Source organism: Corylus avellana, chromosome 3 (assembly GCF_965113065.1).
Source record: "Corylus avellana chromosome 3, dhCorAvel1.hap1.2, whole genome shotgun sequence".
Taxonomy (NCBI): Eukaryota; Viridiplantae; Streptophyta; class Magnoliopsida; order Fagales; family Betulaceae; genus Corylus; species Corylus avellana.
The window spans coordinates 1485764-1511484 of NC_142492.1; the positions used below are offsets into that span (position 1 = coordinate 1485764).

Sequence of the window (25721 nt, forward strand, 5' to 3'; positions counted from 1 at the left end):
CCAATCATTTCACTTTAATAATTCACATCAATTGTGTAACTATTTTTTTTTTCTTTCTTTTTTTGAAATCGTGTAACTATTTTTTTAGATTACGGTGTATAGCAAAAAAAAATACCCAAAACAAAACAAAAAATTACCTTTTTTTTAAAAAAAAATAAAAAATAAAAAAAATCTCAGATATATAATCAAACTCTTTCCTTGATTAAACTTTTAAAATTAATTATTTATGAATATATATACTTTTTATTACATTTTTGTTTGTAAGTTTTTATTACATATTTTAATTATATGAAATATATACTTGTAATTAATTGAGATTATAGAAAACAACAATAATTCCATTAAATTTTTTTGAATAATTTATTTATTTTGTTAATTATATTTTTTAATATTTTTAATCAATCTTTATTAATTTTATTTTTTAAATCTTGATCATCAGAACCAAAATTTTAGCTCCGTTCGTAACTGAATCACGATGAGATTATTGTCTCATCTGTGCCTGTTATATAGGGTTTATGGACTGACTCAAGGAGATGAATTTTGATATGGATATTCATATATTTTCAGTACATTGTGTTTCTGTTGGGGGTTCTTTCTTGATGTTGCTTTCACATATGGATGAAGGGAGAGATGTAACAATTGTGCTATTATCTCAAAATGATTAGTTAATTAATTTTTTTTTTAAAAAAAAATCACTTATAAAGTTTAATTTTACCTAATAAATAAGCAATATGCGACTTAGTACTCCGCATCCGCATCATGTTCTTACTAATCGCATCCACGAAGCTATTGCGATTATTATCTACTATTCGTATATTAGGTAATGGGTTTTTTTGTGCATATTTTAGTCTTTTTGCCCTTTTTTGGGTTTCTATTAGGCCTATTTTAAACAATTTTGAAAATAAATTGGGCCGATTTTTAGTGTTTTGGGCTTGTTTTAATTTTCTTTATAATCCCTAATGTTTTGAAGAAATATTGATTCGCATTACTTTTAAAAACAATGTAAACATAAACTATACATAATCTTTTTTTTTTTTTTTTTTTTAAAAAAAGAACCTATATATAATCTAAAACAAAGTCATTTTGATATTAAAAACGTCGTACTTGTGAATTTATTAAATATAGTATATCTAAAAAATATAAAGGGTATGCGGATGCAAATATTAACCGCATTTGCATACTCTAAAACTGCTATTCACATTTGCATATGTGGATAGTATTTTTTACTAATTGTATCCACATATACGCATAATAGATAACAAATAGTTGCAGATAGCAAATGTGGGCAGTTAATATATGTTCGCATGTACATGAGTGTCTTTAGTTATAAACAATCCACTCTAAAATAGGTTACTCATCTTCCTAATATGAAATCGGAGTGTTACAAGAGACTTGATGGGTAAGTTTGTTACGAGGGATTGAAAAATTGATCCAAAATAACAATTATGGATGCAAAGATAACAAACCAGATAGTTGCTGAATTGCTGCAAAAGAAAAAATTAAAAAAAAAAAAAAAATTCTGACCATCTTTATCTTCCCATATTATCGCTTGAACATCCTCTTCTAAGTTGACCACAGACTGCATCCAACTATTGGAAGGTAAATTCAAGTTTTTATCTCTTCACCATAAGATTCCTATCAAAATCTTGTAACAGTAGCAGAAGCGAGTATGACTCATTTTCCAGGAAAGAGGAATGATGGCATACAAACAGACACATAAGTTAAGCAGAGAAAGTTCCCTGTCACTCCGTTCTTCAGGCAACAACATAAATCGAAGTCAGACCAAACATGTTCATTAACTAAGTGACAATATATTTCTCTCAGAACAACAAAAACAGAGCTGATTACTTCAAAACCCACTACAATGTCAATACCAACATGTAGAAATTAACCAAGATACATAACTCAGAAGCTCACAATTGCCCATACATTTACTCCTACCACTACTACTAAACTGTGTGAAGGAAAAATTGGAATCCAAGAAGAAAGACAAGAACGTCTAAGCGGCTTTCAATCAAACAGATAGAATTCATTTATTTTTTGAAAACCTGGAAATAGTTACAGATATTACAAAAACAAATATGCGTACTATAATTGCGTTTTGAACCATGTATTTTCATTTCCCAACTATAGAGCATTGTAACAAGGAAAAGAGTGAGGGAACCGACCGATAGTTTCATTTCCCAAGTCATATACCCGAAAATCCTCATGGAAGAATGCAATTAGGTTTGTATATGGTAGTCATCAGCTCGTATGCACGCAGATCCATCACAGCACAAGAAAATTGCTTCTTCACCCAATCTTTTGATCTCATCCCACTCCATCCTCTCCCAATCCAATTTGTAAACCTTGAACTTTATGGTCTCCAGGAGGTTCCAAAATGCATGAACCTTAAACCAAGATGAAACTCTCCTATAATAGACCATCAAATTACTCTTACATAAATGCATATTATCAAGAATTTATTCCCCACTAATGACTCTGGTTCTTTTTTAAAAGAAATTTAAGATTTTAAGTAGAAGACCAAAGAGAAATGATAAAGACACAGGGCGGGTCTAGTTCTAATCTTAATTGGACTAATTTTGAGCCAACTCCATTATTGAATTGTGCGTTTACTTGAATTTCTCGAATAAACATGTACATTAACTGCCTAATCATATATTACTCCTACCACAACAACAAAAAACAGAGCTGATTACTTCAAACCCCACTACAATAGGAACATGTAGAAAGTAACCAAGATAGCTCGGAATCTAACAATTGCCCATAAACCCATATGGAAAGAAAAACTGGAATCCAAGAAGAAAGACAAGAACGTCTAAGCGGCATTCAATCAGACAGATAGAATGCATATATTTTTTGAAAACCTTGAGGCAGTTACAGCTACAACAAAAACAAATAACGCATACTATATTTGCGTTGTGAACCATCGGTAGCATTGTTCATCATCGTCAAAAGGAATAGAGAGAGTGACTGAACCGACAGTCTGATTAGCGATATCGTATACCCCCAACTCCTTTTGCTCTACTGGCATGAAGGCACCATCTGTGAAATAGATGCAATTAGGTTTGAATATGGTGGAGTCCTCAGCTCGTATGCACACAGATTCAGCACAGCTCAAGAAAATTGCTTCATCACCCAAGCTTTTGATCTCATCCCACGCCTTCCTCTTCCAATCCATTTTGAAAATTTTAATCTTGCACCCAATATTCAGTTGAACCAACAACAGATCCCCACACGGCGATTCCACCGGATATTGATTCGGATGATAATAACTTGATAAAACATAAGTTATTTTGAGATGAGGAACAGACTCAGTATCAAATTGTATAAACTTGAGGTACCCGTCCCCAAGAACACAGAATCCACCCTTGTAGCTTGTAATATCAACGATGCGCATCGACTCCTCAACAAAGGTTGTCCACTCTTCATCTCCTGGATTCCAGAACATCAACTTTTCAAGATATCGCCCATCACAAATAGCTAAACCAATTGATCTTGGATTTTTCGGTTCACAAGACAGAAGGAACTTGCGTTTCCGGCGGTGATCAAGATAGTTGTCAAGTTTGAAAGCAGGGAGCCGAATCCGAGCCCTTGTAAATGGGTTATAGAGACAGATATGACGATCTCTTGTGCTGCAATCCATTACCATGCAATCTATTACCAGCCAACGATGCCAGGAGTAGACGCTCCTGGGAAATAGGGGCTGCCCATCACCAGTCTTGAACTTTGGAAGTCTATACAAGCGCGATTCGCCGGTGAAAACATTCAAGAAACTTATGATTCTTACAATTCTACGCTTTTCGTAGACAAGTAGGTGCGGAGGTGTCGACGCTAACACCTTGTCGACGACGGATCGCCATGAACGACACACGTAGCGGCAGTTGTAAAGATTAACGACATTTGTTGGTTTCTTAAAGATGCTCTCCAGCAGCTCTTCTGGGAGGTCAGACCAGGAAACTGGAGCCATTGATCGGTGCAGGGGCGGAGGGAGCGTCAAATCAACCCTAAAAACTTCCCTTAACCCCGGTAGAAAATCTCACATATGCGCCCCCGGAAACAATTTTTTTCTGTCACAATTTTTGCCTTCCTGATTTTTATGTTAGACAATTTTGATGTCTTCGCACCGTTTAAATTAGCTTTAGGGCATACGGTGTTAAAAATTACCAGGGAATCGGAATCGAAATCAGGAAACCCAAAAATCTGAAATTGAGAAACTGGAACCCGGTTTTGGTTTCAATTTGAAAAATTTAAAAATCGGGTATCCCAGTTCTGGTACCCGGTTTTTATCAGAAAACCGGGAACTGGGTTTCTATTTTATTTACATTTTATTTAATAATATTTATATATTATTTTATATATATGTTAAATTGAAATTTTCAGACAATCCGTTTGGAGAGTAGAAAAAATGGAAAACAAAGAAATATATTGTTGTAATATTTATATACATATATATTTATTGTTGGTAGTTTATATTTATTGTTTTAATATTTATATATATTGTTACTTTAGTGTATAATATTAACATATAAACAAGATTTGATGGAATTCTAATGTTGGGTTTATTGGGTTGATTGTAGTAGTTGTTCATTTTTTGATGTTGGGGTCTTAAGCATATGGAAATTTTGGTCAATTGGGTCACTTATTTGATGCATTTCTTTGCATAAAGTTTGGTTCTTACAATTTCTTAGGCTCACAATGAAATATACTGTTTGAATATATATAAGGTATTTATTGTTGGTAGTTTATATTTATTGTTGTAATAATTATTTGGAACAATGACAACAAAGCTCATTTAATTTAGACAAAACACTAATAGATTTTTTTTAAAAAAAAAAATGAGCAAATTTATGAAAAAATGAGCTTATTTTAGGCCCGGCCAATACCTAAAATAAGCCCAAAAAATAATTTTTTTAAAAAATCGATTATCGGACCAGGTAAAACCGGAACCGGCTGGTAACCGGGACCCCAGTTAACTGGGTCCCGGTTCCGATTTCTCAAAACCAAGAACCGGGGTACCCCGGTTCTGGTTCCCAATTTTGGCCAAAAACCGGACCGGATTAACACCCCTATTAGAGTCTGTTTGAGATTGTGTTTGAGAGGTTTAAAAGTGCTTTTAACACTTAAAAAGCTTATTTGAAGAAAAACATATTCGTTTGGTAAAAAAATTAAAAAGTGCTTTTAAGGGTTGAAAAAATATTAAAATTACCCAGAAAAAAAAAAAAAAAAAAAAAACACTTTTGGCAAAAGCTTAAAAATAAAATTTTTGCTCAAAAGCTTTTTTTTTACTTAAAAATTCTATTTTTCAAACGCAATCTCAAACAAACTCTTATTGTTAGTTGACTTGGTTTTCTTCTCCAAGCCGTTTAATAATACACATCAATTGTGTAGCTATTTTTTGTTTTGTTTTTTTTTTCGAGTATGATGTATAGTAAAAAAACTGCCCATAACAAAACAAAAAATAACCACCCTTTTTTTTTTACAATTCTCTTTTTCTAAAAAAATCTCATATATATAATCAGATTAAAGTTTTAAAATTAGTTGGTTGTTTATATATATATATATATATAATTGTTATTACCTTTTTGTTTGTAAGTTTTTATTACATATTTTAATTATATGGAATATATAATTGTAATTACTTGAAACTATAGAAAACACCAATAATTTCATTAAATCTTTTTGAATGATTTATTTATTTTGTTAGTTATATTTTTTAAAGTCTTTAATCAATTTTTTTTTATTAATTTTATTTTTTAAATCTTGACCATCAGCCTATGAGATTATTGTCTCATCTGTGCCTGTTATATATATAGGGTTTATGGATCGACTCAAGGAGGTGAATTTTGATATGCATATTCATCTATTTGGTCCCCGATGCTTGTAATTGTGGACCATATGCATATGCATTTCCAGTACAGTGGGTTTCTGTTGGGGATTCTTTGGTAATGTTGCTTTCATATATGAATGAAGGGAGAGATGTAACAACCATGCTATTATCTTAAAAGGATTAGTTAATTTATATTTTTTTAAAATCACTTATAAAGCTAAATTTTATCTAATAAGTAAGTAATATGCGACTTAGCACTTATCAGTAGCGATATACATGCGAATACGATTATTTGCAATATTCCTTTTAGATATTCACATCCACATCTGCACCAAGTTTTTACTAACTGCATTCACACAGTTATTGCGGTTATTATCCACTATCCATATATTAAGTAATGGGTTATCCGCTATCCATATACACTGCTATCCACATCTACATAGACTACATGTGTATTCGTGGTTTTTGCTAATTGTATGCATGTACGCATAATACCAATATGAGATCGGAGTGTTACAAGACACTTGATGGGTGGATTTGTTACAAGACATTGAAAAATTGATCCAAAACAACAATTATGGATGCAAAGATAACAAACCAGATAATTGTTAGTATACCAATATGTAGAAATTAACCAACATAGCTCAGAAGCTCACAATTAACCCTACATTACTCCTACAACAAGAAAAATGTAAAAATAACCTATATGGAATGAAAAATTGCAATCCAAGAAGAAAGACAAGAACGTCTAAGGGGCGGCTTTCAATCAAACAGATAGAATGCATTTATTTTTTGAAAACTTGGAAGTAGTTACAGCTATTACAGAAACAAATATGCGTACTATAAATGTGTTTTGAACCATCGGAAGTGTAGAGCACTGTAACAAGGAAAAGAGTGAGGAAACAGACCGATAGTTTCATTTCCCAAGTCATATACCCGAAAATCCCCATGGAAGATATCATAGATGCAATTAGGCTTGTATATGGTAGAGTCATCAGCTCGTATGCACGCAGATCCATCACAGCACAAGAAAATTGCTTCTTCACCCAATCTTTTGATCTCATCCCACTCCATCCTCTCCCAATCCAATTTGTAAACCTTGAACTTTATGGTCTCCAGGAGGTTACAAAATACATGAACCATCAACATATCCCCACACAGAGATTCCACCAGAAACTCATAATCATCCTCATACTCATCTGGATCCTGACTTGATCTATTAAATTTAGTTGGGGTTTTTTTGACACGAGGAACAGGGCTCAACTCAAATTGTATGATATTTTCGTACCAGTCAAGTGCACAGAAGCCACCCTTGTAACATATAATATCCATAACCCAAATCCGCTTCTCAATACCATTAACAAAGGTTGTCCACTCCTCATCTCCTGGTTTCAAAAACATCAACTTCTCAAGAAATCGCCCATCACGAACGGCTAAAGCAATTGAAGTTGGATTTGTGGGTTGAGATGAGAAAACGAACTTGCGGTTCAGGGTGTCAAGAGATTGGTCAAGTGTGAACGCAGGGAGCCGTATCCGAGCGTTTGAGAATGGGTTATAGAGACAGATATGATGAGCGAGATTCTTGCGGTTGCGGCTGTGGCTGCGGCTGCGGCCGGAGTAACAGTTGGGTGTGGTGCCGTGCATTACCAGCCAACGATGCCACGGGTGGACGCTCCTGAGGACCAAGCTCCGCCCATCACGTACCTTGAATTCCGGAATTTCAAGGATGCTTGAGTCGCCGGTGAAAACATCCGACAAACGTATGCGTTTTACAACTCCGTTTTGCTTTCCGTACAAAAGTAGATGCGGAGGTGACGAGCATAACTGCTTGTCGACGACGGACCGCCATGAACGACACACGTCGCGGTAGTGGTAAAGATTAACGGCATATGTTGGCTGCTTCAAGATGATCTCTAACAATTCTTCTGGGAGGTCAGCCCACGACATTTACAAGCAAAACAGAGGAATTGGCGTGAACAGTAAGTAATCGCAACTCACAAACAAAAATGAATTTGCATTTCGAGTACAAAAGAATACTTAATTATAGCCGAGCTTATCATTGAATTACAAACAAACACTTACTCTTCAAATATTAAATTAAATACTAATAATATAATTAATTAATTAATTAATAAAACTTAAATAATACTAAAAAATCGATTATTTATTTTTCTCTTAACTTATATTACAAGCAAAATTATAATACCGTTTGACCTAGGAGTTGTCATCAATCTCTTTTGTACATTTCTTATTTATAAAATAAAAGAAAAAATATATCATATTTTTATTTCTTAATGTCCTAATCAACCCTTGGATCCATTATTATTACAAAAAAAAATAATAATAAAAAAAAATCAAGGGTTGATTGGGACTAAGTGTGCGTATCAGTTCGGTTCGGTAAAGCCATTTTCAGCGGTTAACTGAAATTGTTGGTTAAATCGGTTAATTCACCGATAACATTTCGATAAGGATTTATTTCGAAAGTTAAACGGATATTTCAGTTAAAATCGGCTCGGTTAACCCTTGGCTTTCTAAATTGGGCAAAAAATTGATTGTTTTGGGGTCCCAAATTAATTTTTTGGGTTAAAATAACTTATTGAACTAAACAAATTTTAAATTGACCTATTAATTAACACAATAAGAGTCCACCATGCATATGTTCTACATTTCTACTAATAAAATGATCCTAGAATATTTATTATTGGTTAATTATCAGAATTATATTTATTATAGGTTAATTATCAGTTAATTTGGTTAACCGATAAAAAAATATTTATACCGATTAATTGAACCAAACCGATGTCGGTATTAAAATCCTTAACTGATTATTGACTGACTTCTGGCAATAGGTGGTTAATGTCGGTTCGATTGCAATCGGTAGGCGGTAAACAGTTAATCTTCCCACCCTTAGTTAGGACTACCACATTAAGATTTGCAAGATAAAAATGTTGCTCATGCTTTATTCTTAATTACAAGATTAGATAACAGTTCTTTTCCAACATATAGGGCTTGTGGACCCGCTACCTCAATCCATCAACCAAGCAACCCCAAAACAGTTGCATGGTGGTGGCACCATACTAGATCCACTCTTAAGCCACGTTAGATGCAAATGATATTTGTAAGAAAAATGTTTGGTGTCAATAATTTGTCCATATTTTTATACAAATTTAATAGATCAATCATTACTTCTTTCAAAAAAAAAAAAAAAAAAAAATAGATCAATCATTAAATTTGTAGGATCTACCATTGACTTGTGTGGGGTCCATAAGTCTATAAATCTAATGATTGATTTATAAGATGAGATAGAAAAAATATTGACATCAAACATTTCTATATTCTTAACATGGAGATCTTTAATGAAAGCATAACATGTGGTGGATAGTTACGACGGTGACAAAATCTATTATAAAGAGCGGTAGACATTATAACACCCTATAAATTTTTTGGACTGTATTAGTTAAAGAGGTGCAGAAGTGATGATGAGATGATCTCTAGCGGGTCTTGTGAATTGGACTAGGGTTCTTAACTTGTATTAATATATATTACAAGTAAATTCTATACTAATATTAACTTATACTACCCTATAACCTGTTTTGTGAAAATGTTTTAAAAAGAATAGCAAAAAATATAAATAATAATAATTCAATAAAAAAGAAAAGAAAATAAATATTATCGAGGAATTCATTATATTCAAACCATTCTTAATTAAATTTCTGCAATCCTTCTGATTTAGATATCAAGTTTGAATAAATAAAAATAAAAGTTCAAAGAATTCAATTAGAAGTGAGAAAGAGATCAGTGTGGATAACGTTTTGGACTAGGATAAGATTTTAATATTTTTAAAACTCTTAATTCAAAAAGCCAAATATACGTTCAAATAGTATGGGCTTAGTTCTAGGGTTATTTTTGGTAATTAAATTTCATTTTAAAAAAATTGTGCTACAAGAATTAGGGTTCGTGCCAAAAAGTAAAAACAGAGAGGAAAAAGGTGATTCATGATGCCTTGGAGTTGAAGCTACTTCTCCAAGGGGAGTCCGGCTAATTAAGTTGCAACCAAATAGGCCATTTGGGTGCGTTTGGAATTGCGATTTCGTAATAATAATCTATGTTTTTTAAAGATCGTAAAACGTAACGCATTTGGCGTTACAATTTAAAAAACACTTAATCTAAAATAGCAAGAATTTAAAAAGCACTTAATTTAAAATAGGAAGAAAAAAAAAATCTATGATTTTGCATAATAAATATTTGATAAAAAATACTTTTAAACATGTTTTACCAAACTCCCTTTGCAATTTGAAAATCAAAATTTTTAAAAACGCAATTTTTAAAATTTCACTTATTAAAACCGCAATCCCAAATGGACCTTAATGGCATTGGGGAGAATGGCAATGGTGAGAATATTGTGGTATGTGCTAATTGGGATTATCCCAAGTAATCTTGATCTATTCTGGTTGATGATTGTTTGGCAGGAAGCTTCACTGCTTGTTGTTTGTTCAATCTGGGAGTAGCAGTAGCAAAGACATCCACTTTCTACAAAAAACTGCATAAATCTACAAACAAAACGGTCTAGATAAAACCATCACCTTCTATTGCCATTCACAGCAATTAACATACCAGTAAGAAAATTCCATCTACTTCTGCATAATTGCAAATTCTCACTAGTCCTCTTAAACCTTCCTCTGGCTACAATCCTAGATTGAATCTCCGAATGTTTCATAAAGATATTTCACTGATTACTTCAAAACCAACTACAATACAAACATGTAGAAATTAACCAAGATAGCTCACAATTGACCATATAAAAAAATAAAATAAAATAAAAGACAATAACGTCTAATTAAGCGGTTTACATTCAAATATATAGAATGTAATTCGTTTGATTTTCAAAACACCCAAGTGGTTAAAGCTATTACAAAAACAAATAGGCGTACTACTACTACTATAGTTGCATGTTGAACCATCGGTGGCGTAGATTATTAGAAAAGTAAGGGAACGGATGGGTGGTTTTAGTTGCCATGTCGTATACCCCAACATCCTCCGCGTCTCTTATTGGATTCTTCATGACATCTAATTGCAATGTGAAGTAGATGCAATTATGTCTGTATACGGTAGATTCATCGGTTCTTACGCACACAGATTGATTACGAGCCAAGAAAATTGCTTCATCACCTATGCTCCTGATCTCATCCCACTCCATCTTCTCCCAATCGAATTTGAAAACCATAAACTCATCGTGTGGGTGGAAACATCTATGAACCAGCAACAGTTCCCCAGACAGCGATTCCACCAGATACGAAGATTCATGATTAAGAAGCATCACATTACTAGTTGGAAGTTCTCTGGCACGAGGAACAGGGCTCAGCTCAAATTGTATAATGTACCCAAAGCCAAAGGAGTAAATTGCACAGAATCCACCCTTGTAGCCTATAATATCAGCAACCAACATCCGCTTGTCAACAAGAGGGTTATCAAAGAGTGTCCACTTTTCGTCTCCTGCTTTCCAAAACATCAATTTTCCTCCCCCCTCACGAACAGATAAAGCAATTGAACTTGGATTTTTCTGGGTAGATGATAAAACGAAATTGATATTCTGGGTATCGTATGATCGAAGAGAGTGGTCGATTGTGAACGTAGGGAGCCAAATCTGAGCCCTTGAGAACGGGTTGTAGAGACAGATATCGTGAGCGTGATTCTTGCGGCCACGGTAACACTTGGATGCGGTGAAATCCATTGCCAGCCAACCATGGCAGGAGTAGACAATCCTGGGCAACACCGCTGGCTGCCGCCTACCACGATTCTTCAACTCGGGAATTTTATACACCCTTGAGTCTCCGGTGAAGATATTGAACAATTCTATACTCTCTTCGTCGTAGGCAAGTAAGTGTGGAGGCGACGACGCTAACACCCTGTCGGCGACCGACCGCCATGAACGACACACGTTGCGGTAGAGGTAAACAAGATTAACAGCATGGGTTGACTGCCGCATGATCAACTCTACCATCTCTTCCGGGAGAAAAGAGCCGGAATCTGTAGCCATCTCTATATGAAAATTTTGTATGTGATTCGCCTGCTCTGCAATTCCTATTTATATGCCACCAATTCTAATCCTGGTTGGACTTGGACTAGTTATTCTAATCCTGGTTGCATTAGGATAAATAATTAATTATAATCCTCGTTATTTAATTTGCGTGGAAAATAAAGGAGCACGGCATTATTAATTGAAATAAAGCATATAGTAATGGGGTTTTTTTTTTTTTTTGTTAATGGATAGAATAACGTAAATTTATAATTTGAGTATTTACTAATGACATTTTTAATTTTTTATATAAGTAAATTGGCACCATAATTAAAGTTATATTGTGTAATTAGATTTTCTTATGTAAATAAAGTTCCTATAACTTCTCAAAAAAAAAAAAAAAATAGTGTTCCTATAAAAAATTATTATTATTATTATTATTATTATTATTTTTGAATTAAAAGCTTTCCAAAGGAAGATGAAACTCTCATACAATAATAGACCATCGAATTAGTCCTACATAAATGCATATTATCAAGAATTTATTCCCCACTAAAACTCTCGTTCCTTTTTTTTTAAAAAAAAAAAGATTAAGATTTGAAGAAGAACAAAGAGATATTGATAAAAACACCCTACATGGGCGGCTAGGGTTTAGTTCTAATCCTAATTGGACTAATTTTGAGCCAACTGCATTATTGAATTACAAAGTAACACTAACTCTTAGACTAGAAGTATTAACTTGAAGCAAATTGTAATTCTGGTTAATTGGACTAGGAAAATTAATTTGAGTTATTCTAATTTCTTTTTAAAGACTTGTTATTCCTTTTAACTCTTACTCATCTTTTATCCGACTCTTTTTCAAATCAAATTATTAAATCTATAGGACCCCCACATATGAGTCCTACACATTCAAAGTTAGACAAGGACATTACAAGCAAAAATCAATTACTTCAAAGAGTAATGCTATAAGAAGAATTAAAGTTTTCTTATAGTCATTCTAAATGTGACTTAACTTTTAAAATTGTTATTGAATTTGAAATAATCATTATTACATTTTAATCTATTGATAATTTTAAAAGCCATATTACAATTTACTCCCTTGTAACTTGTAATATCAACAACCTCCATCCACTTCTCAGAAGAATTATCAAAGGGTGTCCACTCCTCATCTCCTGGTTTCAAAAACATACATATTTCAAGATATCGCCGGCAATCACAAATAGCTAAAGAGGCTTCTGGGCAACAATGGCTGCCCATCTCTTCTTTACTTGAATTTCTCAAATAAACATGTACATTAACTACGTAATCATATATTACTCCTACCACACAAAAAAAAAAAAGAAAAAAAAAGAAAAGAAAAAGAAAATAGTGAATCAAGATCTATATGGATTCTTTCTTTCAGCTACGTAATGTACATTAACTACATAATCAAATATGATTCTTTCTTTCACCTAATTTCCTAAAGACTGTTATCATCTGCAGATATGGTAGCGACACAACAACAAAAAACAGAGCTGATTACTTCAAACCCCACTACAATACCAACATGTAGAAATTAACCAAGGCAGCTCAGAATCTAACAATGGCCCATAAACCCATATGGAAGGAAAAACTGGAATCCAAGAAGACAGAAAAGAACATCTAAGCGGCTTTCAATCAAACAGATAGAATTCATTTATTTTTGGAAAACCTTGGAACAGTTACAGCTAATACAAAAACAAATACACATACTATATTTGCGTTGTGAACCATCGGTAGCATTGTTTCTTATCGTCACGAGGAATAGAGAGAGGGACTGAACTGACAGTCTGATTTGCGATATCGTATACCCCCAACTCCTGTTGCTCTACTGGCATACTGAAGGCACCATCTGTGAAATAGATGCAATTAGGTTTGAATATGGTGTAGTCCTTAGCTTGTATGGACACAGATTCATGACAGCTCAAGAAAATTGCTTCATCACCCAAGCTTTCGATCTCATCCCACGCCTTCCTCACCCAATCCATTTTGAAAACTTTAACCTCACGCTCGATATTCAGTTGAACCAACAACAAATCCCCACAGAGCGATTCCACCAGATAGTTAGTTGGATGATGATAACTTGATGATACATGCTTTATTTTGAGAGTACCCAACTCATGATCAAATTCTATACGCTTGAGCTCCCCGTCAAGAGCACAGAATCCACCCTCGTAGCTTGTAATATCAAAAATGCGCAACTGCTGCACAACAAAGGTTGTCCACTCCCCATCTCCTGGTTTCCAGAACATCAACTTCTCAAGATATCGCCCATTACGAACAGCTAAACCAATTGATCTTGGATTTTTCGGGTCACAAGACACAACGAACTTGCGTCTTGTGGGATCAATTGACACAACGAACTTGCGTCTTGTGGGATCAATTGATACAAAGTTGTCAAGTGTGAAAGCAGGGAACCGAATCCGAGCATTCGAGAATGGATCATAGAGACAGATATGATGATCACCACGATGATTCAAGTGATTGCAGGCATGGAATGTGCTGCAATCCATTACCAGCCAACGATGCCAGGAGTAGACGCTTCTGGGAAACAGGGGCCGCCCATCACCGGTATTGAACTCGGGAAGTCTACACACCTTCGTTGCGCCGGTAAAAACATTCTTGAAACTTATGCTTCTTACAATTCTGAGTTCCTTTGAGTAAACAAGTCGGTGCGGAGGTGTCGACGCTAACACCCTTTCGACGACGGACCGCCATGCATGACACACGAAGCTGCACTTGTATAGATTAACGACATTTGTTGGCTTCCTCAAGATGCTCTCCAGCAGATCTTCTGGGAGTCTAGACCAGGTCACCGGAGCCATTGATCGGGGAAATTATGGCCCTTTTGATATGGGAAAAAGGCTTAATCCCTCTGTTTAATCTTTATTTATCTTCTCCTGTAAGTCAAGTTAAAGTCCGTTTGTTCTCTGTTTGGGAGGAGCAGGGTGTAACTAACGACCGCTAACTATCTAACCGGATAACCGCAATTCTATAACTGTATAATTGCTGTTACTGATTATAAATATTGAGAAAAAAACGGTTCCCGGTAACCGGTATATATACGTTTTTGCCCATGTGATTTAATTACTTTATTTATATTTAAATAGGGAAAGTGTAATTATAATTTAAAAACTAAAGGTATTCAAATAATTTAAAAACTTTGAAAACAAAAAACAAAATTGTTTTCTATGAGACCTTTCCATGTTTGTACCCCTTTCCAAGGCCCTATTGCCAAATAAACTCGGATGAATGGCAAGCTCCCCCTAACAGAATGTATAAAATTAATTGGAATGCAACTTTAGATTTAAAATGTCGTCGTATGGGGATTGGCATCATTGCGAGAGGCTTTGAGAGACATGTGATTACTGCAAGGGGACAAACAGTTTGTATCACACAGGACCTAATGGTGGCAAAAGCACAAGTGGCATTGTGTGCTGCAGAATTTATTTACGACTTGGGAACTTAAATCCATTATTTTGGAGGGTGATTCATTACAAATGGTAAAAGCCTTCACTATCTGTCAACTATTAAAATTGGAGCAAATATGGTCAGGTGGTTGAAGATGCTAAAGTAGTGCTCAACAATTTAAAGCATTGTTAGATTTGCCACACTCAAAGAGAAGCAAACTGGGCAGCTCATGGTCTTGCCAAAGCAGCTGTTAGACAAGTCATGGACAAGGTTTGGATTGAAGAAATCCTAGAGGATATCCGCAATGTTATCCTTTTTGAGTGCAATGTAATCTTGTTATTTAGAGATTTATGCTCTAGATTAATTCTTGATGATGAATGAAAGTAATATGTTAAAGAATAATAATAATAATAATAATAATAATAATAATAATAATAAAGTGGAACCATTTACTTGGTGCACGCATGGATGATTTTCAATTTTCAATTTTCAAAGTCGATGGTTCATTTCAATAAGCACTTGGATATAATAAGACTTAAGGGCTCTCCAAAGACATTATTCCTTTCTTTAGTAATACAACAATAATAGCTCGCCATTCCAAAGCAAGAACTTTTTAACACAAGAAAGTGCAATTAAGCAATAACTAACACATAAGAGTTCAAATAATTTTCCCCATACTTGCAAGAGACAATCAAGGATCAATCAGACGCACGCCAAGCTCTGAGAAAACTAGAACTTTTGAAATCTAACAAGACACACATTCAATTATTAACCACATTGTTCAACAGGGAAAGTTTTTGCATTTGAACTGAAATAAGCAAGGAACTCGCTTGGCGGGGGGCTTACATAATTGCATATTCTCAGTACTCCTCCTAAACCATTATGCACAAGCACAATCTTCTCCTATGACTTTGGCAGTTTACCATATTAATTCTCAGTTTACCATAACTGCACCCAAACTAAGCTTGCAAAGACTTTGTTTCAAAAGTTTCTCTCATTCAATCTCTTCCCCACCCCCCCCCCCCCCCCCCCCCCCCCCCCGAAACACACACACACAAATTCAATGATTTCTTCCCAATTGAGGCTTAGCTTATCAATTAAATTCATGACTGATGAATTCTTTCCACACCCTCCTACTGAAGCTGCGCTGAAAAAGGAGATTAAATATGCTGAATGATACGACTACATTGGTGAGGTGAGAAACCCAAACTTGTCTATGCTGAAGAAGAAGAATACGAACACACAAAAAAGAAGAAGAAAAGTTCTCACCTTTATATCATATCATTAAACTCTTTCAAAATTAGGTGTAAATTACAGTCTCTTGAAAGAGCTATTGGGCATAAACAAAATATGCATACTATATTTGCGTTGTGAACCATCGGTAGCACAGTCGATCATTCTGATGAGGAAAAGAGCGAGGGAACCGACCGACAGTCTGATTTGCGATGTCGTATACCCCGAAATCCTCTTTCTGTAGTGTCATACACAAGACATCATTTGTGAAATAGATGCAATTACTTTTGAATATGGTAGAGTCACCAGCTCGTATGCATACAGATTCATCACAGCTCAAGAAAATAGCTTCGTCACCCAAGCTTTTGATCTCCTTCCACGCCATCCTCCCCAAATCCAGTTTGAAAACATTGAAATTCCACCCGCCATTCGACCCGAAATTCAGTTGAACCAACAACAGATCCCCACAAAGCGATTCCATCAGATATTCAGGGGGATATAAATCACTTGACAATGCATTAATCCTAGTTGGGATTCTTTTGGCATAAGGAACATGAGTACCCAACTTAAATTGTATTAAGTTTCGGTGCCAATCAAGTGCACAGAATCCACCCTTGTAGCTTATAACGTCAACAACCCACATCCTCATGTCAACAACAATCCACTCCTTACCTCCTGGTTTCAAAAACATCAACTTTTCAAGAGATTTCCCATCACGAATTGCTAAAGCAATTGAACTTGGATTTCCCGGTTCAGATGATAAAACGAACTTTCGCTTCTGAGTATCCAGAGAGTGGTCGAGTGTGAACGTGGGGAGCCGAATCCGAGCCCTTGAGAATGGGTTATAGAGACAGATATGATGGGCGTGATACTTGCGATCGCGACCAGTGGAACACTTGGATGTGGTGCAATCCATTACCAGCCAACGATGCCAGGAGTAGACGCTCCTCGGCAACAGGGGCTGCCCATCAACAGTCTTGAACTTGGGAATTTTACACACGCTCGAGTTTCCATTGAAAACATTCAACAAACATATGCGTTGCACAATTCTGCTCTGCTTTTTGTAGGAAAGTAGTTGTGGAGGTGACGACGCAAATAGCTCGCCGGCGACGGACCGCCATGAACGACACACGTGGCGGTAGTTGTAAAGATTAACCACGTCGGTTGGCTGCCTCAAGATCATCTCTGCGAGGTCTTCTGGGAGGTCAGACCAGGACATCGTGGCCATTGTCTATGACGGTTTTGAGTGATTCACACCAAGACCTAAAATCCGATTGATAGGACGTAAAATTCGGAATCCAATCCAATGACAGTTTTATATTAAAGTGTTACAATATATTCAAAATATTTTTGACATATCCTTATATTTTCTGTATTTACGTTATATTTTCGTTTATAGACTCCACATACAACAATTTTTTCGAACATAGCCCCAATCAAATTAAGTCTCAGTGTTTGTTTGCTTCTTTTTTTCTTTTTTTTTTTAAAAAAATTTTTTTAAGGGGAAAAAAAAAATCATATTTAGTCGCAAAATTTTCATCTGATTTGAATTCAGTCATTGGGTTTTCAAATTCAAGAGTACTGCCCAAGTTTAAAATAGGTCACTGTTAAAGTTAAAGATTTGTCATCTGTCACATGTCTCATTTGACCTGTCATAAACATTCAAATGCAATGTCATACCAACTAGTGTTAAGTCATTCATAAAAAAAATAAATAAATAAATAAAAATCCCCAAAAAAGAACATGGATTTGACTAGTAAAACTTAGAGAAAAACATGAGAAACTAAAAAGCAAACCAGAAGTAAAAAAAGACTTCGGTTCCATTGGCTTTGTTCTTAATTACAAGATTAGATAACAATTCTTTTCCATCATATAGGGCTTGTGGACCCGCTACCTCAATCCATCAACCAAGCGACCCCAAAACAGTTGCATGGTGGTGGCACCATACTAGATCCACTCTTAAGCCACGTTAGATGCAAATGATATTTGTAAGAAAAATGTTTGGTGTCAATAATTTGTCTATATTTTTATACAAATTTAATAGATCAACCATTAAATTTGTAGGATCCACCATTGACTTGTGTGGGGTCCATAAGTCTATAAATCTAATGATTAATTTATAAGATGAGATAGAGAAAATATATAAAAAATATTGACATCAAACATTTCTATATTCTTAACATGGAGAATCGGAGATCTTTAATGAAAGCATAACATATGGCGGATAGTTACGACGATGACAAAATCTATTATAAAGAGCGGTAGACATTATAACACCCTATAAATTTTTTGGACTGTATTAGTTTTTACTAGACTAAAGAGGTGTAGAAGTGATGATGAGATGATCTCTAGCGGGTCTTGTGAATTGGACTAGGGTTCTTAACTTGTATTAATATATATTACAAGCAAATTCTATACTAATATTAACTTATACTACCCTATAACCTGTTTTGTGAAAATGTTTTAAAAAGAATAGCAAAAAATATAAATAATAATAATTCAATAAAAAAGAAAAGAAAAGAAATATTATCGAGGAATTCATTACATTCAAACCATTGTTAATTAAATTTCTGCAATCCTTCTGATTTAGATATCAAGTTTGAATAAATAAAACTAAAAGTTAAAAGAATTCAATTAAAATTTAGAAGTGAGAAAGAGATCAGTGTGGCTAAAGTTTTGGACTAGGATAAGATTTTAATATTTTTAAAACTCTTAATTCAAAAAAGCCAAATATACGTTCAAATAGTATGGATTTGCAACAAAAAATAATTTTTTTTTTTTTTCAATTAAAAGCTTTCTTCGAAGATGAAACTCTCCTATAATAAACAATGCAATTTCTCCTACATAAATGCATATTGTCAACAATTTATTCCCCATTATAACTCTCTTTCCTTTTCAAAAAGAAATTTACGATTTGAAGTAGAAATCCAAAACGCCCGGCTAGCTAGGATTTGAAGTAAAATAATCTGTGTTTTCAAAAGATATCGCAAAACGTAAGGCGTTTGATATTGCAATTTAAAAAGCACTTAATTTAAAATAGGAAAAAAAATTATGCGATGCATAACAAATATTTGATAAAAAATACTTTTAAACATGTTTTACCAAACTCCCTTTGCAATTTTAAAATGTAGCAATTTGAAAATCAAAATTTTTAAAAAATCTCAAACGTACCCTGGCAATGGAGAGAATGGCAATGGCGAGAATATTGCAGTATGTGCTAATTGGGATTATCCCAAGTAATGTCTTGATCTATTCTGGTTGATGATTGTTTGGCAGGAAGCTTTACTGCTTGTTGTTTGTTCAATCTGGGAGTAGCAGTAGCAAAGACATCCACTTTCAACATAAAACTGCATAAATCTACAAACAAAACGGTCTAGATAAAACCATCACCTTCTATTGCCATTCACAGCAATTAACATACCAGTAAGAAAATTCCATCTACTTCTGCATAATTGCAAATTCTCACTAGTCCTCTTAAACCTTCCTCTGGCTACAATCCTAGATTGAATCTCCGAATGTTTCATAAAGATATTTCACTGATTACTTCAAAACCAACTACAATACAAACATGTAGAAATTAACCAAGATAGCTCACAATTGACCATATAAAAAAATAAAATAAAATAAAAGACAATAACGTCTAATTAAGCGGTTTACATTCAAATATATAGAATGTAATTCGTTTGATTTTCAAAACACCCAAGTGGTTAAAGCTATTACAAAAACAAATAGGGGTACTACTACTACTATAGTTGCATGTTGAACCATCGGTGGCGTAGATTATTAGAAAAGTAAGGGAACGGATGGGTGGTTTTAGTTGCCATGTCGTATACCCCAACATCCTCCGCGTCTCTTATTGGATTCTTCATGACATCTAATTGCAATGTGAAGTAGATGCAATTATGTCTGTATACGGTAGATTCATCGGTTCTTACGCACACAGATTGATTACGAGCCAAGAAAATTGCTTCATCACCTATGCTCCTGATCTCATCCCACTCCATCTTCTCCCAATCCAATTTGAAAACCATAAACTCGTCATATGGGGGGAAACATCTATGAACCAGCAACAGTTCCCCAGACAGCGATTCCACCAGATACGAAGATTCATGATTAAGAAGCATCACATTACTAGTTGGAAGTTCTCTGGCACGAGGAACAGGGCTCAGCTCAAATTGTCTAATGTGCCCAAAGGAGTAAATTGCACAGGAGTAAATTGCACAGAATCCACCCTTGTAGCTTATAATATCAGCAACCAACATCCGCTTGTCAACAAGAGGGTTATCAAAGCGTGTCCACTTTTCGTCTCCTGCTTTCCAAAACATCAATTTTCCTCCCCCCTCACGAACAGATAAAGCAATTGAACTTGGATTTTTCTGGGTAGATGATAAAACGAAATTGATATTCTGGGTATCGTATGTTCGAAGAGAGTGGTCGATTGTGAACGTAGGGAGCCAAATCTGAGCCCTTGAGAACGGGTTGTAGAGACAGATATCGTGAGCGTGATTCTTGCGGCCACGGTAACACTTGGATGCGGTGAAATCCATTGCCAGCCAACCATGGCAGGAGTAGACAATCCTGGGCAACACCGCTGGCTGCTGCCTACCACGATTCTTCAACTCGGGAATTTTATACACCCTTGAGTCTCCGGTGAAGATGTTGAACAATTCTATACTCTCTTCGTCGTAGGCAAGTAAGTGTGGAGGCGACGACGCTAACACCCTGTCGGCGACCGACCTCCATGAACGACACACGTTGCGGTAGAGGTACACAAGATTAACAACATGGGTTGACTGCCGCATGATCAACTCTACCATCTCTTCCGGGAGAAAAGAGCCGGAAACTGTAGCCATCTCTCTATGAAAAGTTTGTATGTGATTCGCCTGCTCTGCAATTCCTATTCTATTTATATTCACCAATTCTAATCCTGGTTGGACTTGGACTAGTTATTCTAATCCTGGTTGGATTAGGATAAATAATTAATTATAATCCTCGTTATTTAATTTGCGTGGAAAATAAAGGAGCACAGCATTATTAATTGCAATAAAGCATATTGTAATGGGTTTTTTTCTTCTTCTTTTTTTTTTTGTTAATGGATAGAATAACGTAAATTTATAATTTGAGTATTTACTAATGACATTTTTAATTTTTTATATAAGTAAATTGGCACCATAATTAAAGTTATATTGTGTAATTAGATTTTCTTATGTAAATAAAGTTCCTATAACTTCTCAAAAAAAAAAAAAAAAAAAGAGTTCCTATAAACAATTATTATTATTATTATTATTATTTAATTAAAAGCTTTCCAAAGGAAGATGAAACTCTGTTAAAAATAGACCATCGAATTAGTCCTACATAAATGCATATTATCAAGAATTTATTCCCCACTAAAACTCTCGTTCCCTTTTTTTTTAAAAAAAAAAAATTAAGATTTGAAGAAGAAGAGCAAAGAGAAATTGATAAAAACACCCTACATGGGCGGCTAGGGTTTAGTTCTAATCCTAACTGGACTAATTTTGAGCCAACTGCATTATTGAATTACAAAGTAACACTAAGGCCTCATTTGGTTTGCGAAATAGACCCTTGGATTAGATTAGCTAGCACTAGGTATAGCTAATCCTTTGTTTGGTAACACTCTATTCCTGGGAATAGTCTATTCCTATGGGACTACTAATATCATATACACAGGGTTAGCTAAGCCACTCAAAAATGAGTGGCTTATCTAATCCTTTTCTATGAGATTAAATTAATTGTGTAAATTGTCACAAAAAACCCCACCTGTGGGATTAAATTTCGTTCTCTCTCTCTGATTCTTCTATATTTCTCTCTCTCTCTCTCTCTCTATATATATATATATATATATATATATATATATATATCCGCTTCTCTTTTCTCCGTCCCTATATTTCGTTCTCTCTTTTTCTATCTCTCTTTGATTCTTTTGGCACAATTTTTCTGCAAGTGCAAACGAATTTTTTTTTCTCTGTGCTGTCTCCCTTCTCTTTACCATTTCTTAGTTTTTTTTGTTTTTTGTTTTTTTTTGTTTGTTTTTTTTAAAAAAAATTATGTTTTTTAATTTCTCTTGATTCTCTGTTTTTTTTTTTTTTTTTTTATTCTGTTTCTTCGTCTCTCTTTTTTCTTTTTTTCTTTTTTCTTTGACGTTGAAACAGAACCTGTAAGGTTTTTATAAAATACAAATATATAATATTTTTTTGATTTCAAAATTGAGTTTGATTATGTTTTCTCCGACTATATTTTTTTTTATATAAATAATTTTGTAGCATAATTGATAAAACAAAAAAAAAACAAAAAAACAAAAAAAAACAAAAGGCCACATACCTGACATAATTAAAAACAAAAAAGAAAAAGAAATTATTGTAAAATTGTTTATGTTTAAAAAAAAAAATGAAAGTCCTTAATAATATAAATTGTATTTGTATTATAAGGGTATTTTAGGAAATTTGATCACAATATGATTCCATTCACCAATATATTGCATTGTACCAAATGAAGGAATATGATTAGCTAGTCTATTCCAGCGTTACAACTAAACAAAGGAATATGAATAGCTAATCTATTTCACACTCTTCTTTTCCCAGTAGTAGCTAATCATTTTCTAATGGACTAGATATTCTGCGAACCAAACGAGGCCTAACTCTTAGACTAAGAGTATTAACTTGAAGCAAATTCTAATTCTGGTTAATTGGACTAGGAAAATTAATTTGAGTTATTCTAATTTCTTTTTAAAGACTTGTTATTCCTTTTAACTCTTACTCATCTTTTATCCGACTCTTTTTCAAATCAAACTATTAAATCTATATGACCCACATATGAGTCCTACACATTCAAAGGCAGACAAGGACATCACAAGCAAAAATCAATTACTTCAAAGAGTAATGCTATAAGAAGAATTAAAGTCGTCTTAGAGTCATTCTAAATGTGACTTGACTTTTAAAATTGTTATTGAATTTGAAATAATCATTATTATATTTTAATCTATTGATAATTTTAAAAACCACATTACATTTAAAACAAATATAAAAATTAACTAAAATATTTAGCTCAAAAGCTCACAATTGCCCATACATTTACTCCTACCAGTAAACTGTAAAAAAAAAAACCCACATGGAAGGAAAAACTGGAATCCGAGAAGAAAGACAACAACGTCTAAGTGGCTTTCAATCAAATACATAGAGTGCAATTCTTTTTCGAAAACCTCGAAGTAGTTACGTCCATCTATTACAAAAACAAATATGCTTACTAGTTACTATAATTGCGTTGTGAACCATCGGTGGCATTAATGTGACACAGAAAATAGTGAGAAAATTGCTTGATCACCCAAGCTTTGTGATCTCATGCCACCTGCCACTCCATCCTCTCGCAAACCAATTTGTAAACCGTGAACTTTTTGTTCTCCTGGGGGTGCCAAAATTTATGAACCATCAGCAGATCCCCACACAGCGATTCCACTATATAGTTATATTGTTGAAAAATAAGTCTCACTAAAAGTTGAAATTATATTAATCCGAGTTGGGATTTTTTTGGCACGAGAAATAGACTCAAATTCAACTTGTGTAACGTTCAGGCACAAGTCAATTGCACAAAATCCACCCTTTAAGCTTGTAATATCAACAACCTCCATGCACTTCTCAGAAGAATTATCAAAGGGTGTCCACTCCTCATCTCCTGGTTTCAAAAACATACATATTTCAAGATATCACCGGCAATCACAAATAGCTAAAGAGGCTTCTGGGCAACAAGGGCTGCCCATCTCTTCTTTACTTGTGGGTTTACTTGAATTTCTCAAATAAACATGTACATTAACTACGTAATCATATATTACTCCTACCACACAAAAAAAAAAAAGAAAAAAAAGAAAAGAAAAAGAAAATAGTGAATCAAGATCTATATGGATTCTTTCTTTCAGCTACGTAATGTACATTAACTACATAATCAAATATGATTCTTTCTTTCACCTAATTTCCTAAAGACTGTTATCATCTGGTATCATCTGCAGATATGGTAGCGACACAACAACAAAAAACAGAGCTGATTACTTCAAACCCCACTACAATACCAACATGTAGAAATTAACCAAGGCAGCTCAGAATCTAACAATGGCCCATAAACCCATTTGGAAGGAAAAACTGGAATCCAAGAAGAAAGACAAGAACGTCTAAGCGGCTTTCAATCAAACAGATAGAATTCATTTATTTTTGGAAAACCTTGGAACAGTTACAGCTAATACAAAAACAAATACACATACTATATTTGCGTTGTGAACCATCGGTAGCATTGTTTCTTATCGTCACGAGGAATAGAGAGAGGGACTGAACTGACAGTCTGATTTGCGATATCGTATACCCCCAACTCCTGTTGCTCTACTGGCATACTGAAGGCACCATCTGTGAAATAGATGCAATTAGGTTTGAATATGGTGTAGTCCTTAGTTTGTGTGGACACAGATTCATGACAGCTCAAGAAAATTGCTTCATCACCCAAGCTTTTGATCTCATCCCACGCCTTCCTCACCCAATCCATTTTGAAAACTTTAACCTCACGCTCGATATTCAGTTGAACCAACAACAAATCCCCACAGAGCGATTCCACCAGATAGTTAGTTGGATGATGATAACTTGATGATACATGCTTTATTTTGAGAGTACCCAACTCATGATCAAATTCTATACGCTTGAGCTCCCCGTCAAGAGCACAGAATCCACCCTCGTAGCTTGTAATATCAAAAATGCGCAGCTGCTCCACAACAAAGGTTGTCCACTCCCCATCTCCTGGTTTCCAGAACATCAACTTCTCAAGATATCGCCCATTACGAACAGCTAAACCAATTGATCTTGGATTTTTCGGGTCACAAGACACAACGAACTTGCGTCTTGTGGGATCAATTGACACAACGAACTTGCGTCTTGTGGGATCAATTGATACAAAGTTGTCAAGTGTGAAAGCAGGGAACCGAATCCGAGCATTCGAGAATGGGTCATAGAGACAGATATGATGATCACCACGATGATTCAAGTGATTGCAGGCATGGAATGTGCTGCAATCCATTACCAGCCAACGATGCCAGGAGTAGACGCTTCTGGGAAACAGGGGCCGCCCATCACCGGTATTGAACTCGGGAAGTCTACACACCTCCGTTGCGCCGGTAAAAACATTCTTGAAACTTATGCTTCTTACAATTCTGAGTTCCTTTGA

The 25721-nt window shown here is 34.7% G+C and overlaps 7 protein-coding genes across 7 annotated transcripts; all 7 read right to left on the reverse strand.

Moving 5' to 3' along the window:
- Positions 1 to 1828: 1828 nt before the first annotated feature.
- On the reverse strand, positions 1829 to 4109 carry LOC132174597 (putative F-box protein At5g55150). Its single transcript, XM_088514886.1, has one exon. It carries the CDS (start codon positions 3968 to 3970, stop codon positions 2909 to 2911), a length of 1062 nt encoding a protein of 353 aa, XP_088371012.1. The 5' UTR covers positions 3971 to 4109; the 3' UTR covers positions 1829 to 2908.
- Positions 4110 to 6590: 2481 nt separating this feature from the next.
- LOC132174596 (F-box protein At4g35733-like) lies at positions 6591 to 7815 on the reverse strand. Its single transcript, XM_059586230.2, has one exon. The coding sequence runs from the start codon at positions 7775 to 7777 to the stop codon at positions 6671 to 6673; it is 1107 nt and encodes a 368-aa protein (XP_059442213.2). The 5' UTR covers positions 7778 to 7815; the 3' UTR covers positions 6591 to 6670.
- A 2954-nt stretch (positions 7816 to 10769) lies between these two features.
- LOC132174594 (putative F-box protein At2g16290) lies at positions 10770 to 11867 on the reverse strand. The gene has a single exon (XM_059586229.2). The coding sequence runs from the start codon at positions 11865 to 11867 to the stop codon at positions 10770 to 10772; it is 1098 nt and encodes a 365-aa protein (XP_059442212.2).
- Positions 11868 to 13576: 1709 nt separating this feature from the next.
- On the reverse strand, positions 13577 to 14689 carry LOC132174593 (putative F-box protein At3g25750). Its single transcript, XM_059586228.1, has one exon. The coding sequence runs from the start codon at positions 14687 to 14689 to the stop codon at positions 13577 to 13579; it is 1113 nt and encodes a 370-aa protein (XP_059442211.1).
- Positions 14690 to 16525: 1836 nt separating this feature from the next.
- Positions 16526 to 17847, reverse strand: LOC132174592 (putative F-box protein At1g44080). Its single transcript, XM_059586227.2, has one exon. The coding sequence runs from the start codon at positions 17734 to 17736 to the stop codon at positions 16633 to 16635; it is 1104 nt and encodes a 367-aa protein (XP_059442210.2). The 5' UTR covers positions 17737 to 17847; the 3' UTR covers positions 16526 to 16632.
- A 2407-nt stretch (positions 17848 to 20254) lies between these two features.
- LOC132174591 (putative F-box protein At1g44080) lies at positions 20255 to 21361 on the reverse strand. The gene has a single exon (XM_059586226.1). It carries the CDS (start codon positions 21359 to 21361, stop codon positions 20255 to 20257), a length of 1107 nt encoding a protein of 368 aa, XP_059442209.1.
- A 3412-nt stretch (positions 21362 to 24773) lies between these two features.
- LOC132174590 (uncharacterized) lies at positions 24774 to 25574 on the reverse strand. The gene has a single exon (XM_059586225.2). The coding sequence runs from the start codon at positions 25572 to 25574 to the stop codon at positions 24774 to 24776; it is 801 nt and encodes a 266-aa protein (XP_059442208.2).
- Positions 25575 to 25721: the final 147 nt, after the last annotated feature.

Excerpts from the sequence above, each read along its gene's own strand:
- LOC132174596 (XM_059586230.2), bottom strand. The coding sequence starts at position 7,777 with ATGTCGTGGGCTGACCTCCCAGAAGAATTGTTAGAGATCATCTTGAAG.
- LOC132174593 (XM_059586228.1), bottom strand. The coding sequence starts at position 14,689 with ATGGCTCCGGTGACCTGGTCTAGACTCCCAGAAGATCTGCTGGAGAGC.
- LOC132174591 (XM_059586226.1), bottom strand. The coding sequence starts at position 21,361 with ATGGCTACAGTTTCCGGCTCTTTTCTCCCGGAAGAGATGGTAGAGTTG.
- LOC132174592 (XM_059586227.2), bottom strand. The coding sequence starts at position 17,736 with ATGGCCACGATGTCCTGGTCTGACCTCCCAGAAGACCTCGCAGAGATG.
- LOC132174597 (XM_088514886.1), bottom strand. The coding sequence starts at position 3,970 with ATGGCTCCAGTTTCCTGGTCTGACCTCCCAGAAGAGCTGCTGGAGAGC.
- LOC132174590 (XM_059586225.2), bottom strand. The coding sequence starts at position 25,574 with ATGGATTGCAGCACATTCCATGCCTGCAATCACTTGAATCATCGTGGT.
- LOC132174594 (XM_059586229.2), bottom strand. The coding sequence starts at position 11,867 with ATGGCTACAGATTCCGGCTCTTTTCTCCCGGAAGAGATGGTAGAGTTG.